Source organism: Dermacentor silvarum, chromosome 11, assembly GCF_013339745.2.
Source record: "Dermacentor silvarum isolate Dsil-2018 chromosome 11, BIME_Dsil_1.4, whole genome shotgun sequence".
NCBI lineage: Eukaryota > Metazoa > Arthropoda > Arachnida > Ixodida > Ixodidae > Dermacentor > Dermacentor silvarum.
Window position 1 is genome coordinate 29244208 of NC_051164.1, and position 22418 is coordinate 29266625.

The window sequence follows — 22418 nt, forward strand, 5'->3', positions numbered from 1 at the left end:
TGCGGGGCAGCATGTTGCGCAGGCCTGAGTGAACAGGCCTGAGTGCACTGTTTTGTTTATAGTGCGGCCGATAAAGGCATGCCGAGTTCCCTCTGCCGTCGCGTCTGCTTTGGATTTTGTTGCCGCCGACTCCTGCACTTGCAGCTCGCTTTATTTTTTTAAATTATTTTTACACATTCTTTAGACATTTCACAGAATTAACAAGTTTTCGAGCGCACAGCCTTCTGCGTCGGATTTAGCAAGGCGGTGCACTTGTTTACATCGACATCTACAGCCACAGATTGTTGTTAGCATCAAAAATTGGGGGAAAGGTGCATTGCTGATACGAAAGAATGTCAAAACATAGAATAAAACACACATATCTGCTCACTTGAGCCGCATTGTTCTACCGCGAGACGAGTCATTATGAGCGGCTGAGCCACTTAAACATTGGCGACTGTGATCTAGTTACAAATATCAGGCTGTTAATTCATTACCGATTCTTTTCTTCAACTTCATCATTCTTACTTTGCACATGTCGTAAAGCATTATTAGAGAAAACTGTTCGCACAAGTGATTGGTATAATGAAGTCGTTTTCATGGAAACTGATTGGTAGCAAAAAGGTTATTATTGCAGCACCTAAATAAACAAGTGGATCTGCATTTCACCCCCATCAAAATGTGGCCACGGCGGCCTGGTATTGAAACTGAGACCCCGTCGTAGTCAGCATGTCCCTACTATACCCTTGGGATGCAGCCAAAGAATGCAGCTACCTCCCTACACAAGCAGGCTTGTCAATGTGCTCCCAAAGTGCACAGGCGAGGAGGCCATGGTGAGGGCCACCAAGCCTTTCAATGTGCTTCAGGAGGGGGGACATGCACCTGTGGATATACACCAGATCACAGCAGACTGCATTTAACTAATGTGCATCATTCCCAGGAAGAAATGCAGCTGAAAATTGTATGCAATCGAATGCAATACTGAAACTGCATTTGCGGCGTGTCTGAGTTGTCATTGCTGCTGTTAACACTAGATGGCAACAGAATGACGATAGTTGGCGACATTGGCACTTATTACAAAAGCTAACTGAAAAGTTATTTTACATGCTCAACTAGTAGCAGCAGGCCACAACAAATGCTTATGATGTCCCAGAAACTTGGTTATGAATGAACTTCTGAAGCAACGGGAAGCATGGCCACCATCCTGTCGGCAAAAGCTTGACAGTCATTCAAGAAATTTGGGATGCACTAAATGACCGCTACAGAGGACAGCACAGTGTGGTCCATCAGCAACGACAAACAGCTGTGCAACAAATATTTGCTGCGATGGATGTCCATTGTGTGAAAGTAAATATCGCGTGTCATGTTTTTCCATTACAAAAGTCGACCAGCAACTAATACCTGCGTTACATAGATGCATACAACTAATGTCGAGTCCAATGGCAATTGAGAGTTTCAACAGCTGTCCAACTGAACACTATTCACTGTTATGGGGTGAAATTTCAGTTCATTCACGCTCCTCAAATCATGTAATTGCACTTTGAATGCATGCTGACCAAAAACAAATAAAATATGTGTATGTTTGCATTCTTATTTTGGCAGCCATTCAACATGAAGAAATTGGTCCCTGCATCATCTTTCCAATGCTATCGTCAAAATACAGAAGTGAACTGGCTCGCACTACTAGGATTGCCCGTCTCAGTTAAGCCAAATGCCATGCTGATGTTGACGGCAGTTAGCATTGCCCGTAACAGCGCTCCACTGCAGTCAAACTAAACGATCATTTGACTCAATGGCCAAGCAAAGGGCCCACATAACACAGGTACTACAGGTTTGCATAAAGGTATGTAGCAAAAGGCAGGCTTTCCAAAGAGGTCTCACCTTCCGTACTCAAATCGTCCATCTGGGCCCGAGCCACCCGTTGAGATGCGCTCCTCCCTATTTCGCCTGTTCTTGCGTTCCTCGAAGTCCTGCTGATTCTCTCGGCCACCACTAGGTGGGGCAAATTTTACCGCTCGGTCTGGCCTTGTCGTCCGCTGCAGCTTGTTATCTGCACCAAGGACAGCGAGCAGCGTTAGCTACCCAACAAGCACCGACTGTACATTTTTTCAAAAGAAAATGCACACTCAGCCAGGACACTCGTGTTGCATCAACATGCCATGACACACAACCCAACATTTCCAATATAACAGAGGGTTTTAGTTTGTCTGCAAACTTCTTATTTGTGGTTTACCGGATTACCACAGAGGTTTTACAGCAGCAACACTTGTAGTGACATCTCCAGACGCTTCCGACCAAGCACCATGCCTTGTAGACATGTCATCGTGTAGCACGAGTGTTCTTGTTCAAAAATACAGGCTCTGTGCTCACCCGATTAAGCTGTTGCCAAAAATTTACACCAGCAGCAAAGTACTATACACATGGTACTGCAATGATAGCAATACTGCAATAATAGGCACGTAAATCACTCCTTACAATAAATCAGTTATGAAAAGCTTCAAATAATTATCAGGGTATTCTAGACCTTACGGGGGGCATACTTTAACACACAAGTTCACGAAAAATTGAAGACCCTCCTACCCCTCAGCGAAAAACTGCAAATTCAGATTTAAGTGGGGACACTTGTCATTCCTACGCCGCCACCAAGTGAAGCCAGACAAACCATCGAAGCAAGGCCAGTTCGCACACGTGAGCGTGCCTCCATCTTTGCTGCTGTCTTCCGGCATGTTTGTTTCCCTGGCAAAGGCAAGAATATTGTTGCCAGAGTACGCTTCATTTCGAACAATTTCAATTTAGGGAATGGCGGCCACTGCGAGTTTCACGTTAACTGTATCTTACGGTGGCAAGTCTGATGCTTTTTATGGCACCCAACAATACAACTTCTTTCGAAACTCGAGTATTAAGGGTGGGACAAAATATGGTCAACATGAGAACAAATGGTCAAAAATTTGTTTTGAGCGTGCATAGAAGCATTTGTGATTGCCTGGCAGACAGCGTGTGGCTGACGCTCCCCAATGTGCCAGAATCTGTACATGGTGTCCCATTGCAGATGCCGTACCCAAGACTGTCTCAAATAAAATGAGTGATGGGTCAGTCCGTGCTTGTAGGGGCAGGATATGTCAGCAAATGGGGGAATGCTTGGGAATCAACAGATGTCTTCATCGTACAGTATGCACTTTGTATAAAATGGTTCGGTGTTCTCTACACTCTAAAAGCAAATTATCCCTGTTCATCATTTCGCCCGTTCACCACTTTCGCACGTTTCACCTCTTCACACAGCTTTACTATTAGGTTTATACATTAGAATGACCCCCCCCCCCCCTACTTGTAATTTACATTTTTCAGCCGATGCCGTCCGGTGGAGCTTCATATGGCAACTACTGCCGTGTACTGCAGCGTCACAATAATGGAAACACGTACAAAAAGCCCTGAACGAGCATTTTTATAGAGCAAAATAAATATTCCTTCATTTAACAAGGCCTCGCATCTGTTTTCTGGAATTGCACATTGAACAAAAATACCTCACCATTAAAGCACCGATGACCGCAGTCGGGTGTAGCACGCTACTAGCTAGCATTCAAACTGTGTGCCTACAAGCAAAACCAGAACTTTAGTTTGGTTGCTTCTGTCAGTCTGTTGGTGCACTTACATTCAATTGGGCTGCTGGGCTGGCCCTATGGGTGTGTCCCTTTTTTACTTCTCTACAAGGATATGTTGAATTTGGAACTGCCGTTATTTTTGAACAGCTTATTCAGAGCAGAACACTTCGGAACTGGAGCCACTCACTACAGCAAGTGATCGCAATTTTTACTTTATGGTACCTTCGGCCGACGGCATTCGTGCCGTTTTCAGCGCACTCGCGCGGTGTCGCACGTTCGGCTGGGGCGAACACGACACGAGTGCGCGCGACCCCGTCGAGCAGCGCGCAGCAGCAGACGACGAAAAGCGCCATTTTGTAGCAGGCAGTGACGATGGAAGCTGTGTCTCTGCGTGACTAGCACAGAACTACTTTTGATGTTGAATGCAGTAGGTAATCGGTCAGCGAAGATAATGCAGTCGGTCATCGCTGCTAACCACCCGCTAACGAGAGCAGCCGTCGAAGGTGAACAATTTCATCACCAATCTAGCGGCATCATACGATGATGAGGTATTAAGCTGCAGCATCACTTCCTGCCTTTGATGCTGTAACTTTCGTTTCCAGCGTTTCTTTTCTGTTTCGAAAGCACTTCATCTTTCAAGCATTTGTCATCAATAAAATGCTTGACCGTGTTCACCTCTGCAAATCACGGCGAGACCAAGAGATAAGTGGCCCCCTATGTAATAGAGCGTCGTCTGCTGAACTTCGAATTCGACATGTACCTCCACAGAGGGCGCTACAGTCGCAAACTCCCGTTTGGTGGCTGGCACGTTTGTCTGGCAGGAGCGAAACGTGAAACTCGGGCGGTGTTTGCCGTAATTTACGCTGCACTGCCATGGTGGCTCAAACGAACGTACCATTAGTCTTTTTTTAGCTGCTGCCATCACAGATCCCACATCGGAGTGTGCAGAAGAGTAATGCATAAGTTACGATGAAGTATGATAGCTACAGCTAAAATGCAAGTCCAATGCAATGCCATTTATTGCTTGCTTAATTTCAAAATTTTTGGATCTAGATATTCAGTTCATGGATGAGAGTAAGGCCACGTTCAACTTGGGTATGAAGGTTACTCTTTCACAGGGACAGACGGTACCCGCTACAGCGCTGTAGTAGTATTGAGATGCATTGTAAGACTTTTTTTTACGTAATTCATCCTGTGGTTATAACTGTCGCCATGAGCCACTTAGGGGGTGGGCTTAGCCTGTCCAACACCTCCTTAGACCAGCCGGCTTTTTGATGTACTCCCTCATGTTCAAAGGCAGGGGCCAAACAGCGACCCAAGCCCGTGTCTCAGCACAGGGAGTGTGAGACCACCGCAACACTATTACCTAGGCAAATCTTAACACGCCATAATTCCTGAAGCCTCCTTCATTGACAGACTAGCCAGGTACAAGGGGAATCTACAATTTTATAGAGATGCTCACCTTAACTCCTGCACGCACCAATCCGATTCGAAGCAACCGAGGTGAAAAATTCCCTGTGGACGCCTTCTCGGATTATCACTTTTGGAGATATCACTTTCAGTGCGTGTCAATTGGACAGTCAAGCAAAACCATTGTCATGTTGTGCCGTGTACTACATCACATAAAAGTGATCGTCCGAGAATACCACCCGCTTTTTTCTTTGAATTTTCTAGAGCTTACAACTTCCCTGAAAATTACACACCTATCCCCCAGCTAAACCGCCAGCTAATTTCCACCCAAATTTCACACGGGGTGCATTTTGCAATGGGTTCAGTTTAATGCCATGTTTGGGAGCATTTTGCTGTTAACTACAAGCCGTGTGCGTTGTCTGCAGTGATAGCATAAGCACAGCTATAGATTATATTTTGATCATTTATTTATAATAACATTCAACAGGACATTATAGCTATAAGTTCCATGCGTTACCACTGGTGTTCTACTTGGAACAAGTCTTGTATTCATGCAGAGGACAGTCCCGCTTGAGTTTCCAACTCTGGGACCTCCTCCCGTATTTACACCTCTTGGTAATTTCTGCTTCCCTACTTACATGAATAAACTGACTGAAGTAACAGCCAATTTTCGGTAATATCTGCATATAACTTGACATTCCTAAAGTTACAGATGTGACAGATAGCTGAAGCAGATTTGGTATTGACAGCTGGTAACATGCACGCTTCCAAATAAATTAATAATGGGGTTTAACATTCCAAAACCACTGTGGGACTTCGAGGGGTACCTGACCACAAGGGGTTTATGCAAAGTGCACCTTTTCACTTTCATCACGCCTGACACGCAGTTGCCCTGTGCTCTGCATTTGTTACAAGTTTGAAAATTGCCCAGACGTGAGATGGTGTTGAGTGCCATTTCCCCATCGAAGTACTGCCAAATGCCATTAGGTGCTTTTCACAGCACCGATTCATTGCGGCAATCAATCCTGAGTGACACCGTTTATTAGTGTAGCACCCATCTGCCAAAATGGCAGAGTGAAACGAAGCATGCCAGCTCAAACCGACACCGAATTGTACCATCAGCCTAAATTGTAACTCGCACAGTTGTAACATGAAAGCTCGATTATTAAGCACCCTGCAGCCTGTTCCCAAGTCCCACGTGTACATTTTGGAATCTAAACTAAGAAGCCACTACTACTATTACAACAAGTGCTGATTGTGTCTATCCAATCTGTGTGCACTGAAATGGACACTTCGTGAAAACCTACAGAATACCCCCTCCCCTCGGACTCTGAAGAGGATAGAAAACTGGGCAAGTTGGTACTGGTTCATGACCAATAACAGTGCACTGTAAGCGAATATTGAGGTGTGCTTGCGTTGTGGCTACGCCTTCTGTTTTCAGTGCACTGTTGTTATTAGCCAGGAATGGACTGCAGGTCCCCCTTAGTGTTGTGAACGAACAGTGCAAATGTTTTCCAATTGCTTTGTTTCCTATCACTGGTTGATGGAAATCGCACTGCAAGAGCATCCAAAAGCCACCATTACAGCACTCGTCTCATGTTTCAAATGAAAAATAGCGCTTTGCAGGTTTGGATGGTGTTAACATGTATCAAAGATAAGGGAGTGTTTGTTGGCAAGCAGGTGCACGAAGGCATCGTCCTCCCCCACACAGCAGAAAGGAGGTCCAACTCGTCACGAAAATTTGTTACTCTGAAGTGTGCAACCGCTGTGTTCATAAACTACACTCAATTGAAAAATCCAAGGGCAGAACATGAAATTCAAAGATGCTGAATGCGATAATTCAAGGAAGGGTAAACACCATACACACATAATCTAAAAATATTAAAATATTTGCAACTTCTAGCAGCTAGAGTTGGTAATGTGCTTGAAGCTCTTTAGGTGGCTTTTTGCAGTCGCGTCAATGGCTTTCTGGCATATCGTACTCTAACTCAATGTTAGTAATGTCAGGCTTCACCCAGTGACAATACTCATCACATTCAAGCCGAATAGATGAAACTTGCTTTCCTCTAGGCATTTCTAGAGCAAGGGGCTGGAAAAGAGCCATGAAGGGCCACGATGAAAAGCAAAATAAAGAGCCATGGCATGGCTTCGTCTAGCTCCAAATGGCCCACCTTTATGAGCAATTAAACAAGCCTGTTTGTCGTTGGCTGCGGACATGACACACGGCAGTTTCCTGAACGTGCCCATGGCATAGCACAACCCTGCAACCACTACACCTACGCCTTTATTGCATAAGCAACAAGTGCGGTATTCAGGAATACAAAGCAGCAGGCACCGATATCAAAAGACAATGAAAGATTTGTCTGTCTGCTGCACAAGTGCAACACAGGTCAATGACCTCCATAAAGTTGGCAGTGCCCCGACACAGCTGTTCAGCCCGCAATAAAACAAGATTCCTCTAGCAGTTAAACAGTAGATCGGCACACTCAAAAATTTGTTGGTTGTTAGAAATTTGCAAAGGTTGCGAAAGACAGTAGACAAGTGCCACTAACAATTCTGAGATACACAAGCAGCCACCAACAAGATGTCTACATACTAGATCGTATGCAGCGTGTAATACCTTAACAGCCCATCACTAGTGCTATGGTATAATAGGCAGAAACGAACCATCAGTGGCAAACAGCCACAAAAGATAATAGCCTGCTTACTATCATAAACTTGCGATGTCGGGTCTTTTAATGCACTACCAATGCAGGGCCAACTTGTGACCAAAGCTGGATGAAACCTGCATTCTTTCCCTTGCTGGCGTAAAACTCTTGAATGAGCGTTTTTATGCATCCTGTCCAGTCCTATTGGTCCTGTATACTTCGATCTATTTTTAATTGCCAGTATAGGTAGCGGCACAAACCTCAACCATCAGTGCAAATCTGTTGGGCCCTTACCATCTAACTATAAATGAAATCTATATCAACACCACAAAGCCCAATGTATCATTTTTGATGTGCTAAGTTCGATGCCCAAGACTAATTTCAGTGTTAAAAACCTAACGTAGAGCCTACACTAGCGTATTTTTGGTATGCCAGAGGGAGTTTTCAGTTCTGGATAGTGTAGCAAAATAAATCCCTAATTGAGTAATCGGCATACTAATTACCATTTACTCAATTACCTTGTTACTGTTTTCTTCATAGCAATATACTCTTCTTGGCCAGAAATAAGTGCGAACGAGTTCTTTTAATTTTCCATGTGGAATGGTGTTTGGGGTTTGTGGGGTTAAGCAATATTTACGGCATGCGTTTGCCCTCCTTGAAATATGCGCTTCATGTAATGCGTGCACGCATGACAGTCTACACTAACAATACTGAGCAGATGGCAGTCGCGCCATGTCAAAATAGTACACAATGGCTACACGCGCTTCCCTGGCAAAGCAGCAACTGAAGCCTTCCCTGATGAGAAGCGGCCACTTATTGCCAATGCGAAGATGAAACAACCCCAAGCTGCCAAGCGATACAACGCCCAGGTGCGTTTGATGCGCACGAGTTATGGAAAGACGATCAAAAACCCCTGATGTTGCGTAATAATGACACAGAAGGTAGCAGGATAATTACGTCAGCCTCACCACGCGCACACGAGCAAATCAGTCTCCGTACAGCGGATCAACGTGTATGAGCCACGAATAACAGCAAAATGCAAATCTCTGATGGCAGTGTCTGCCCGGTGTCGTCTGCTAAAGCGCGACAGGAAAGATGACAACACAACGACGACCGGCCGCGCCATCGGCGATCACGTGTTGGACGTGACACCTTCTGTTCAAGGGCAGTTGATGCCGCGACAGCAACCGGCGACGACTGCGCGCCCGCTGCACAGCTTCCAGAGGGGCGTAGCACGAGAAGGAGTTCCAGTGAACGAGTGTGGAATGACAAAACGAAACCCTGCGATCGGAGAAGGCTTAAGGGGAGGCCTAGCAGCCAATCTCGCGGTAGCACAAAAGGAGGAGGGGGAGGGGTGCGCTCTGCAGCGTGCATGGCCAGCAAGAATACGGTTTGAGCCGGGAATATATACGCTCAGGTTGCCGCCAAACGTAAGCGCTCCACAACCGCCTTCAGTCGCCGCCGTGAGCGCGCACGATCGGAGACAAAGCAAGTGTCGAAGGTACGAACAACGAGCACGTGGTGCCCTCAGTGCCAGACAGCAGTAGCGACGCGCGCTCTCCCCACAACCAACGACGCCGGCTCCCGGGCCACAGAAAGCCTGCGAAGCTCCGCGAATGACCGCACGCCCGTGCTTTTAGAACGACGCGAGTCACGTGCCGCGTTTAAACGAAATACACAGCGAGAAGCTGCGAACAGCTGCGCACCGATCTCGAGGTGCGCGTGAATTACAGCCGGCCGGTGCTAATGGCGGGCGGGCAACACAGGCACCCGACAAGAAAACAAAAGAAAAACACGCGCCGAGACGACGACGAGGTGCGACGGCGGCAGTGCAAAGCTGCACGGATGACGCCTACGGCTCGGTTTATCGCGCGCCAGGCTCGAGACGCTAATCGAAGCGCGCTGGCATGCGTGACCGCGCTAACCCAGTTATGACTCGCGCCGATACACATTGCCATGTTTGGAGAGGGCAGGCCAAGTTTCGGCAGCGTGGTCGGGCCGACCATCGCGCGCGGCCTCGCCGGCCCGGCAGCGACGACGAAACGCCGGACTCCACACAGCGGTCCGTCCTCACCGCGACGTGCTGGATGAGCGGCGAGCGCGCAGCGCACGTTTCTCGGCCGTCGGCTGCTTAGGCCTACGGCGAATGGTGGAGGGGGGTGCGCGAGAAACAACGCACTTGGCCGGGATGGGCTCAAACACTCACCGTCCCTGGGTGCGATGGTCCTTTCCTGGCTCTTGCTAACCGGTGCCTCCTTGGCTTGCTTCTTGCCAGCCGCGTTGACGGGTGTCTTGACGCCCTTCACAGGTGCGCCGGCGGGGCCTTTGCCGATCTTGTCCTTCGCCGTGCTTTTCTCGGCCTTCCGCCGTTCCTTCTCTTCTTCCTGCTGCCGCAGCAGCTCTGTGGGGTCTTCCTCGTCATCGTAGAAGAGTTCATACCTGTTCTTTACGCCGATGCCGTACGAACTCTCCATGGTCAGATTGGCCTCTCCAATCGGAGGATGCCTTCGGATTAAAAATTCTGACCAATTTTACTCCTCTTCCCGCGAAATCATGCAAAATGGCCGAGGTAAACGAACCGCGATGCACGCCGGGAAGACAACTTTCGCCCTCTCCACTTCTCTTTATCGCGTTTTCATCTCGCCGAAAACCTTGGCTTCAACTTTTATTTAAAAATTAAATAAAACCAAAGAAATATATTCACTGTAATTTGGCATACAAATAATTTATGTGAAGTTTTTTTGTAAATGTGAACAAGTTGTTGTTAAATGCCGCATCGCGTTTTTTACAGCTGCGCTTAGGCGCGCTAAGCGGCTGAATCTGGCGCGAAATTTGCGGTAATTCGCGCGCGTAAATGCCGACGGCGCGTCCCGTGCGCTACCCGTCAGCTGCGTACGCCCTCGACCGCGTGCCTAGCGGCGTCGTCTTCTCCAGGTTGTGGTCCTCATTCGGCAGCGCGATGTCGTCGTCCCCTTCGCCGTGCAGCCCACCGATCCGAGATCAGGCTTACTACCCGTGGAACTGGCACGAAGTCGCCGAAGCCGTCGACCTGAAGAGCCCGCGCGCCGGCACTGCCGCAGTGGTCGCGGGGCGTCCCTCGTCGCCGCAGACGCCGAGCACTCCGCACGGAGGAGCTGACGGCCAACGTCGCGGTCGCCCGAGGCTCGACACCATCACGTCTCTGATTCGCGAAGGTTCCTCATCGCCCAGCAACATCAAGTGCAAGGTCTGCAACCGCGTGTTTCCGCGCGAGAAGTCGCTGCAGGCACACATGCGGACGCACACGGGTACGTACCATGTTTTCTTGCAGAAGGCATTCGCTTAAGGCAATCAGCGCGCCGCAAACTCTTCGCAAAAAGGCCCTTTACTTTCAGACGATCGTTTTCGTTAATTCGAGTTGCGACGTAATTCTGGCGCCTGCTGAGCGCGTCGTCGTTCCGTGGGTGCAAAGCACGAAATCTGGTATAAATGCAAGAGAAATTACAGCTCGACCGACGCAGCTATTCGTTCGTCTCTTCTCCGCGTAATCACCCTGTTGCAACTGTTTCTCACTTTTGTGGAATGGTAACACCGCAGTTCGGGCGGCCGCGTGCAGTTTAAAGCCCGCACACGTTGTCTGCCCTTGCGAGGGAAACACAGTGTCCGAGTGCTAATGCCTATCGCGCCTTGTTTTAACATGCGCGTTGCTCTCCTCGGGTGATTGTTGCGTCTTTCTTGCCGATCGCTAGCTACATCGGCTGAGGTATGTCGCGTTCTAGTTTGCGTAGTGGCACGGTCCATTGTCACAGGCCCTTTAAAACGTTGCAGGTGGCCTGTGCCCGCCAAGCATCATATCGCACAAGAAAGAAAAGCGCGCGCTTTCGCGCTTTCTCGCAATTGTTTTTGGAGGTACGGGATCGTGCGCTTTTTTTTGGCACGTGTATTGAGTGTATTTTGGCTACTCCATCGGAAAGGAATGGTCCAACTTTGGGTGACCTACATATGTTTGCGCGCGTTTTTTTCATCGCGGGAAAAACCCGCGCTCGGTCCTTTTAATTGGCGCGCCACGTCGAGATATATATAGTGGCGCGGGCTCTCCATTTTCGACTTGAATGGCGCTGCTGCTTTCATTAGCCTTCGACGAGTTTTGACATTTGCTAGATTCCATCAGGCCATAGCGCTTTTGTTTTCCGATTGCCTTGCGCGCTTCGCCACCTACGCGCATTGCTCGCCGTCTCCCTGTCGACGACATTTAATTAGCCAAGGCCGCCGCCGTCGCCTGTTATATTTAAATTAGTTGCCCTCGTTTTTATCAATCGTTCGGTAATAACCCGACGTAACGCGCATACCGATATTTTCTCCCTCAGTTGTCGATGTATTTCTTTCGCAGCGGCACCGGTCACGGAGTTGATGGTCTTTGGGAGATCTGCTATCAGGCGAATTGTTCGAGGCAAAACGTTTGCATATTCGCGACATTATGTCATTGGTCAGAATTGCCAATCGTTCCAGGAAATTTTCTACATTTGCTTTTTGTTTTGTTTTTCTTTCCCACTCGGTTTGACTCGCAGGTAGACAGAGGCGGTAACTGAATTTCGATGTTTGTACTCGCTTTCAAATATGTTGATATGTGGTTGAGTCCTCAGCATTGCAAGTGCGATATAGTTCTACACAACTTTCTTGTATTGTTTTTTTTTTTTTTCTTTTTCCAATTTGCACTGTAAATTCATCTATTGCATACAAACAATGGGAGAAACTGTTTCAGATAAAAACCTAATTCACTGTTATTGCGCCATGCAGAAATTGTACTGGCAAAAAGAAAAAAAAATTGTGCTGCACACTTAATGCTGAAGTTCATCATTCTACACTGCAACCTAAATACACTCAATAGGGCTACAAGTTCACATACACAAAAAAAAAATTCCTTAACTGGAAAACGTCAGCATTCATGGTCAGTATATGACAAAAGGGGGCAGCACTGGGCTAGTTGGTAAAGCATTTCGTAGTGGAAACAGCGCGAGAACTGAGCACTCAACCCGAACGCTGACTATCAGCAGTTGATAGTCAGTGCTTGTGTTGTGTGTGTCTCAGTAATCATTTCTCGCACTGTTTCCGCTACAAGAGTCAGTATATGGTGTGGGAACAAATAAACATTTGAGCAGTTTTGCTTTACAGTAATGCAGAATTCTGCACCGTAATGTAACCTGTAAAATTGTCACGGAAAAAAAAAAGTTATTTTCAAGTAAAGCTCGTTTATTTATGTTCCCAATTAAAACATAAATGCCTAGGCCTCATTTGTTTTTAGTAAAGCATAGCCAAAGTTTATGCCACAATACAGGAAAACATACCTGAAAACAGTGGTGCTCGTGACGAACTCTAACCAATATTTAGTCAAGTAACGCGACAGCCGAAGATGCAGAAAAAATCTAGGCACCACACAGTGTTTCATCTGTCAGGCTACCCTTAAAATATATCAGTAATAAACTGTCTGTTTTTGTTGGAACAAGTTGCAGTGCACTTATTGCAATGAGTGACAGGCAAGTATAGCTTAGCGATTCTTTTCACTCCTATTTTGTTACCTCATCATCTACCACTCACGACTGGCTGATCCCGGTGATAAGATGTTTGGGCCAATGTCGAAGGATAAGAAGTTCAAATAAAATTGCTACATTATCTCAGCCCAGGTTCTACTTGCTACTGGCATAACTGTGTCAGCAATGGTATAATAAATCATAATTAAGATATTGTTTTCCAGTGCAGAAACACACTGCAGCGCTTTATGGTGTGCATTCTTCCCGTTTCCTTTGCTGTTTACCTTCACAAGCCTTGCCGAATGAACTAGCGAATTGTCGCACGCTTTTTTTTTTTTTTTTTTTTTTTTTTTTTTTTTTTTTTGAGCATGGCATCACCAAATAGTGCTACTACTAATGTTCCTCCCATCTCCATCTATTGGTATTCTGGTATGCATCTATGCAGAGATTAAACAGTCATCAAGGGTCACTTAGGCACAATTAATTGGTTGCTAGAATTGTGTAACAAGTTACCAGGGCAAATGAATGAAACGCAGGCATTAAGCAAAGACACCACAAATACAGTGCTGTCGGTTACATGTTTTGAGACCATTAGTGGCATATGCTCTAGCCTTTTTTTTTTTTTTCTTTGCTTTGTTTGCAAAAGCGTCCTAGCTCAAGGTTGTTGGTAAGGCTTCATGATCCATTAAGGTCCCATACTTTATAGCGTTTCCTTTCGTTTTTCATTCCAAGGGCGGCATGATGGGCGCCCAAGCCACGTTCAAGCCAGTGGCAAAAGCCAGAAAGAATGAAAACACAAATGGATTCTTAGAAAATATGGCCAGTGGCAAACAAATAGATTGTTTGTGGTGAGTGCGAAGGTCACCTCGTTTTTGTTTATCCTGCGTATCTTTTATGTTAGCTTGGAAATTGTGTTTAGGCTGTTGCGTTTTTCTTGTTTCTTCTTCCTCTTGCTGTGAGAACTTCTGTTGGTAATCGGCACTGCTCTTTCTTGCCCCTCTCCTCCTCTATGATCACGAATATCACAGTATCAAAAAGTGAGCTTTGTTGGGAAGCAGTTTTCTTATTAAATCTCATTGTAATGATCATGATTGCAAAACTCTAGAGTGCCTGAACTGAGACAAACGAGTATGCTAACTCCTTTTTGAGTCCAAGCAATAAACCACTTGGAACAGGCTGACTGACAAATTAGTGCATTGTGCAAGTGAAGATGTACACTAGAATCATGTTAAATGGAACCTCAAGGGACCAGAGAAACATGTTCCGGCTAACAGGAGTTCCATATACCAAGAGATAGGCAAGGAGTGTAGCACTGTCTGCCATACACGATCTTAACATGGTTGATAGTAGAAATGAAATGTTAGGCATCGAGAAGTGAATGTAGGAGCTAGTTTCTCCCATGTTTTGGGCGTTGTCGGCAACTTCTGGATTCACTAGGTTTTGTTAGTATTGGTTTTGAGGAGGCGCTGACCATGTATCAAAGCAAAAACATTGCTCTTATACTGCTCGACACAGTGACTGCTAATGCAAGAGGTTATATGATGGTGGAGTCAAAGTTAGGAAACGGCGCACATTAAAACGTCTGAAATTTCAGTCGAGTTTATTTCGGCGATCTATGGGGTGATTGGTGGTACTGCCAAGCTATTTGGATTACATATCTGATTCATTAAAATATATTATGTTCTTTGCTTGTTTGAGACTTCGCCACTGCTTTTTTAAAACACACTAAAGAATAAAGAAAGAACACACTAAAGCTCTAAAGAATATTAAAAAGAAAAAGCCTCTATTTGATGCTTTATTTTATTTATTATTTTTTTTTTTTTGCAACACCTTTCTTCTACATAGAAAGCTATTTTCTATGTAGAAAAAAGGTGTTGCAAAAAAAGCAATTAAATCGTGGCTTTTCTTTTTTTGAAAAACATTCTTTAGAGCTTGCTTCTGTGATTTCATTTACAAAGAGTTGCAAAAATTTTGGTTCTGATTAATTACGTTTTTGCATTATCCAAATACAAGACCAACCAATTTAGAGGCTGTTATTTCATTTAATTGGTGATTGGCATTTTAGTAATTGCTGCTTACTAAAATTCTACTGCATTCTATCTGTTGGTTTAATCCCTCTGCTGTGACCTGCGTGAGCACCTCATCTGACCACCCTTCTCTCCTACCCTCCTCAGGTGAGAAGCCGTACGTCTGCGACTTTCCGGGCTGCAAGCGAGCATTTGCACAGAGCGGCCAGCTGAAGACACACCAACGTCTGCACACAGGCGAAAAGCCCTTCATCTGCTCTGAACCAGGTGAGGGTTCAGCACAGTTGCAGGATTCGTAGTGCTCCTTGAATATGAAAACGCGTTGAGGGCCCTTAAATTTCACGGAGTTCTTGAACATCCCTAAAGGGACACTACAGAGAAACACTGAAATAATGAAGACTTGATAAAGCATTTTTTGAAAACTACATTTTAGTTAATTTTGCGATAATAGGTTGATTATTACAAGAGAAAATGAAGGTTAACGTGGCATTTTTAGAATGTTGTGCCGAAGCCTGCAGAGTGACATCATGGATCTTAATGTGTTTTTATGTAATCGGTCCTTGCTGGACCAGTAAACGTTTGCTAAACATTCCAATTTCAATCTTTATATTCTTTAGAATACTAGGACGTAGTCTGTCTTTACTGATAAACAATTAACTAAGCCCTAGCAGATGGCATCAAAAATGTATAACGTCACGGCGAGCTGTTTGCGAGAACTTGAAGAAGGCGGCACCCACCCTTCTTTCATTCTTGGGGCTTTTCTGGCATACTAGGCATCTCCTCGCAGTAAGAGAGGCTTTTTTAACGCAAAAGCGTTATATGCCCCATTACGCGAAAATCCGTCAGCCTCGCATTGTATATAACTTCCTGTATATGCCAGTTCTCTTTTTAGTAACGTATTCTACATTCTATTCTATCCAGGATGCAGCCAGAGGTTCACCCACTCAAACCGTCGCTGCAGCCTGCATCCGTTTGCAGTTCTTCGACGTGACGATGCCAGCACTGCTGGGGTCGACAACGCAGAAGACAAGCAGGCCAACTGTGAAAACCAAAACGAAGCAGTGACGCTGTGGCTGAAAGGGTGAGTGCTGTGCTGAACGCTGCGTAAATAAAAATGCCAAGCATATACACGACTCGCAGCTGACTCGTGCGTCCTCAGATTTCGTAGAAGTGGCATTTCGCGGTGTCCACGGCAAGATAATATGCGAGTAAAAAGAAAACTGGATCAGTGTAGTTTTCCGTGATCGTGATGGAAAACGGACTTTGCTTTTTCAGATGCCGCATGAGTGCAATGCACATGTTACTTTCACATGTGTGGGCATAATATTTGAATACAGAATTTTCAAATAAACTATAGTTGAAAGTCTTTTTGTCCAGGTCTGTTAAGCGCTTTAGCATGCTCTTAATACCATGCTTAGGGGCGTTGCTTCACAGCCTCACTGCGAAGCGGGTAGGTTATCCCAAAATTTTATGGCTGAGATCCCACCTGCTGCCAGTTATTTCATCCACTTTATTTCCATTTATTTATCATTTCCTTAATTAAATTACGAACTGCAGATAATTTCTTCTATGCTGTCATTGTTGGCTTTTCATGATATGACTAATAAAAAACGGGCCCCTCGGTTTCTTTTCTTCTTGCTTGTATACGAACCAGAAGAAAACAAATCGAGGGGCCCGATATATATATAATAAAGCTTATCCATGAGCGTGTTGGTGTGACAAGCAGTGACGTGGTTGTTTGAAGGTGGTCTGCAATTTGTTTGTGGTTACGTTTTCCTGCAGTCGCTCGAAGCAGACGCACGACGGTACGGCAACACCGAAGGCACGCCAGCTGAAACGTGAACTGGACGCTCAAGCATGCATCGACTCTGAGGAGCTGCTGCAGAAGAAGAAGTTGGCCCCGTCCTCGCGACGCGACATGATTGGTGCACTCGCGCTCATCGAGCTCTCGAACAAGGGCCACGGGGACGGCTGTGCTCCCGCCGCCATCGTGGAGAGGGTAGAATCCGTTCCTGCCTACACAGGTTTTTCCATCGAAATTGACGACAGGCCACTCGATCTCAGCGTGTCTCGGTACTACAGTTGCGACAGCTAGCTGCAGTGGGGGCTGTCGACCTTGACCCAAGGCAATGTGGATGCCCCATGATCTCATGTTAACTCGTGTTGTATGTTTCCGTTTGAAGGTCCCAAGTGGTCCATGACAGAAAGCGCAAACTAGAGTGGAACACGCTCACAAGTCATATCTTTAGTTTTCTGGCCCTGTCCCAGTTTGTGCTTTCCATCATGAGCATTTACCAACCAGCCCTATCTTGTCACGTCCTTACACAGGTGGACGAAATGGTACAGAAACTTACTGTAAATGTGAATGTTCCATCCACTTTGTCGCTTTGTATCTTGCTCTCCTTGGTAAGAGTCACCTGGGATGGTTCACGGTTGTAATACTGAAGAATGAGGAAACTCGGAATGCGTTTTAAGGAAGACCGCTGGAGCTTCAAAGAATTGTGACATTTAGGATGTGCTGGTACCTTGCGGAGCAGCTTGTTCAAGTGCTGGGAAAGACAGTGATGCTGCTTAGGCAGCACGATGTCGCAAAGTCTGAGACCTAAGTAAGCAAGCACATGCTGCTTATGGACATCATGCCAACCTTAACTCAGGTGGCTTGTGCTTGAATGCTGTTGCACTGCATCCTTTATATTTTCCTTTAGTGTCTCTTTAGGCACCTATCCATCCATTCTGCAATGTGTGGGAAAAAACTGAGTAGATCAGTCGTTGTAAATAGTCGAAGTGGCATTGTAGCTGCCACTTAAACCGGTAGATTGCATTGTTGCTGTCACTGCCAGCAGAATTGCAATAAGTGCTCAAACTCAGTTACAAGTATGAAGTTGTTGCCAGCATGTACTGCGAAGTTCCTTTAAGCACGTTCCCGCATGCACTATTTGACGAGAGTACTCACTTCTTGCCTTGCCTTTTCCCATCACCAAGTTTGCAAAAATTTACCACCGGAGAAAGCAAGCCATGTGATCCAGGCATTCGCGTTTTGTTCTCTTTAGAAGTCGCCAATTTCTCATTCTCATTAGGCAACATCTGCCTAATGCGGAGAAGCACTTGTTCTTGTAGACAGATTTTTTTTTTTTTTTTTTAGGTTTGATTCTAGTCTGAATGTATTCTTTGACGCGGCTATGACGATACATCTGTTAACATACCAAGTTACGTAGGACTTCTCGTGCCACCCAAAAACTCCTGCTGTCGCAGCGCATTTTCTCAGAAAGCACACTCGGCTCCTTTATGCAAGTGATTCGTTTCAAGTTTGACAAAGCACAGCTTGAAATGTGCTTGCTTCTCATGCATTAGTGGCAGTTAGCATTGGGCGTGATTTATTGGCACCAAATTCAAATGGGGCTTGACAACATAACTGCAGGAGCAATGTCAAACTTCAGCTAGTAGTGTTTATTATACAGCGATGCTCATAACATCCATGAAAATCAACTTGCCATTATGACAGTGTGCCACTATTTTTGCATAGGAACACGTGCTTCCCGCATGCGCAATCAGCCAAATCTTTAACAATTAATAATCCACTTATCGTGCGGACGAAGAAGTTGCAGTATAGCAGACGAGAAAGAGGACGAGCTGTGCCCTGGCCTGCAATTTTTGTTGTCATAGCGCCACTCGCTGTTGCCTTGTAAATATTGTGTGTAAATCCTTTTTGGCATCTCCCCGTAACTTCTTTGGCAGAGGTGCAGTGTATCGATCCCTGTACCTCTAGCACGCTGTGTCGGCGCCGTCTAACAGAAGCAGCAAGGTCAACAACATTACGTACTAACGTATAAAGCACTCTTCAGTGCAAGCGTCATCTGCTCCACTCTTCCCTTCAGGGATGCACATGCCCTGCCTTTGTCCTGCTCGTGTGACATTGTTAAAGATTTGGCTGACTGCACGCAATAAAATTGCTAAAATAAGGATCTTGTTTTTACAGCAAGACCATTGATGGCATGCTAGTGCAAATACTATATCACTTGTTTGGACACACCAACATTGAATTTATACAACAATGTGCTGTGACGAATGCATATTTATGAGCGTTTCAGCAAAGTAAAGACTGCAAGCGTTGCTGATTTGGTAACGATTCACTTCGATGGTGTTCACAGCACGCACATGTTCCTTTTTACTTAGATGTGTGTGCAATGTGAATAGCATTGAAATGATTAGTAAAGACAAGTTGAAAGTTGGTGCTTATATTCTTTCTGGATTTGGTGCCAGTAAATCATGCATTGCTGATCTTGTAACCAACTAGCATGGCTTTCATTATTGCTTTGTATTTACACCAATCATCGTCTCAACAAATCTGTCTCACTTTCTGAAGCATCTTATCTGATCACCCGTATCAAATGAATGTTGCTTTACACTGTCAACAGACCGAGAGTGTATTGTTGCAGCCGAGCATGACAAGTCCTTGTGCACCTGTCTGGAATGCTCTTCATGAGTCGCACGAGCCTGAGTGCGATGATCGTGTATCGAAAATGTCATGTTACCAGTGGCAGCTGTCTTGGACCTCGCTGCCAAAACATTGTGTATAGCATCCCACTCTCATTGTATAAATCATCATCGTGGTTGCATTACGGCACAGTGATCTCGGACACTGCGTGTAATTGTGCCTGGAGCTGACTGCAAGTCCACAGTGACGGTCGTATTGTGAGGCACTGATTATAACTGTTTTTTGTCATTGTTGCAGGAATCCGTCCACTGTATGGAATAAAAAGTAGCGGCCAGAACTTTTTAGATGAGAAATTTTATTGTTTCAGTGTTAATAAAAATCATATGACCAGATGCTCTTTCTCCTTTCTCGTACTCCTACAATGACAACACTGAGGAATTACATTTATTTATTTACGGTACCTTGCATGCCCCATAGAGGGAGCATGGGTAAAGGGGTTACAGAAACAGATAGTTGTTTATTGATCCAGACATGTACTACCTACATATTGAAGCTGGAACACAACACATCAACTAATAAACATTAAAATATATGAGTGGTATAACTATAACAAATACGCATCATCAATACACAAAGAGCCAAGAAATATGCGCTCATTACTACATTAGATAGTTAAAAAATACCAAGACAACTGTCGTGTACAACAGTAGAAATCGGTGGCAATCGTTATACATTTTTAGGAAGCATACAGCTGCTGCATTTCCCGAAAGGACACTGGATCGGGTAGTGAACTGATTTCACCAGGAAGTCTATTCCAAAGACAGATAGCATGAAGAAGCGTAGATGAATTGAAAGACTGCATGCGACCTGATAAGAGACTACAGCTTAAGTGATTGTGAAGCCAGCTAGACATGCGCGATTGGGTTTGCAACGGGAGACGAAATGACCATGATTTATATACTTATAAAAAAGACATTATGGCAAGAGAACTGTGCATTTCCAAAGGCTCAAGGAAAATGCGTTTAATTTTAGTGATGCTGGACTGTCATTCGTACCTGCGCGTTACGAACCGGGCTGCTCAGTATTGAACTGCTTCTATAGCTGAGATTAGATATTCCTGATGTGGGTGACCAAATGGACGAGGCATAATCGAGCTGCAAGCGAACAAACGACAAGCAACTTTCTGAACATTATATGCGCAGCTGCAATAGTTGCGGCATAACAATCCGAGAGTTTTAGTAGCTTTCGCAGTTATCAGTTTAATATGGGTGGACAAATGATAGGTTAGAAATAAGGTGAACGCGAAGATAATGATACATAGATGCACGAGGAACTGGAGCAGTATTTATGACATAGGAGGAATCGGAGGTTATTTTCTTGCGGCTAATGGTAATAACTTTACATTTGGAAGTGTTATGTGCCAAGAAACAGCCCTTCCGACAGACAGTCACAGGTAACAGCAAAGTTGTATTCAGAAAGCAATGTATGTAGCATGCCATCATAATCACAATCGGTAAACGTTTTAGGCAAACAGTTCTGTGTACGAAATCCAGGGTATGACGGAATTCCGTCTGGTCGGGAAGAGGCAGGATGAAAACAGATAACGCTGACGAAGAAAAAATATGTGAAAAATTAAAAGCTGTTTCGGTTCACAGCACGGGAGTCTTGCTCGCCGTGTGGGAGTCACAATGTCTCCTTATTTTTCACTAAATATTTTTCTTGGTCGGTGATCTCTTTTCATCACTGTTCTATGTAGAAATGACGTGGGGAAAATGTGGATTTAAACATTGGTGCAGCACTATATTTCACAGACCTTCCAGGCATGGTCGCTGGGACATGACAAAATGTGTAGGTAGAAGGTAGTATTCTTTCTGTATTCCCAACCTTTTCAAAGTATATTTGCAGAAAGAACAATCGTACACACTCACTCAAGCCAGAGCTCGGCAGTTGCCACAGCTCGACGAATGCATGCACTCCAACACATCTGCATATGTGTTTGTGAGCCCCGCAGAGAAAATTAGCCCCTGTCACTCTTATGTCTGAGTGAAGGAACAAGATTCCAATCACCAGATGCACCATAGGAACTCCAAACCTTAAATTCTAGCTGCCTTGATTTCTATGTCCACGATTTCTATAGTAAAATGCCACTAGTAACTTCAATGCCATGCCCTTGCGTGCCACCAATAACTGTATGACTAAGCAAATCCTTAAAGGCTAAGGTATTTCTACTGTGATGCTCATTTGGCCCGATGGCAAAATTTATGATGGCCCGTTCTATGGCAATCCACACAGGAATCAACTTGCACATACCAAAGGCCAATAGTAATAAAGATGAAAAGCATACCAAAAAAAAAATTACAGAACTCGTCTCAGGATGACTATCGATAGCAATGCAATTAGCATTCAAGCAATGTAGTGACGGACTATATTTCTGACGTCACGTTTATTTAATATCTCTAGCGATCATTCTTAGACTTTCATTGCTTCGGCTATATGCACCATACTATGGTATCATCTCACTTTGCCATGGTACTCGCTTGCCAAGTTTGCCAATAAGCGTGGTGGCACGATGACGACTGTATGACACCAACACAGTGACATTGATGAAATGCCAAAGAAAAAATTACATCAATGGAACAACAAAGGCAGTATGATGACAACGGCATGACGACGATGGTATAAAGACAACGACGGACGGCGTGATGATGACAATCTGATGACGATGACACGGCCATGATGACGACGGTATGAGAACTAATACATGATAGTGACTTTCTGACAATGACACAATAATGATGATGATGTCATGACAA

General features: G+C 45.2%; 2 protein-coding genes across 3 annotated transcripts in view; one reads left to right on the forward strand and one right to left on the reverse strand.

Annotated features, from left to right (window-relative positions):
* LOC119433186 (plasminogen activator inhibitor 1 RNA-binding protein) overlaps positions 1-10232 on the reverse strand; it is a 37671-nt gene extending 27439 nt beyond the window's left edge. The window contains exons 1-2 of one of the 2 annotated variants that reach the window (XM_049658951.1): positions 9843-10232; positions 1861-2029 (exon numbers count right to left, since the gene is read on the reverse strand). In XM_049658951.1, the coding sequence (XP_049514908.1) occupies positions 1861-2029; positions 9843-10110 (437 nt within the window). In that variant the 5' untranslated portion in view covers positions 10111-10232. The remainder of the gene's footprint in view (positions 1-1860; positions 2030-9842) is intronic. The other variant, XM_037700327.2, reaches the window with a different exon arrangement.
* Positions 10233-10304: 72 nt separating this feature from the next.
* LOC119432351 (zinc finger protein 367) lies at positions 10305-22136 on the forward strand. The gene is made up of 4 exons (XM_037699517.2): positions 10305-10923; positions 15318-15437; positions 16092-16251; positions 16953-22136. Exons 1-4 carry the CDS (start codon positions 10491-10493, stop codon positions 17263-17265), a joined length of 1026 nt encoding a protein of 341 aa, XP_037555445.1. The 5' UTR covers positions 10305-10490; the 3' UTR covers positions 17266-22136.
* The last annotated feature ends 282 nt before the right edge of the window (positions 22137-22418 follow it).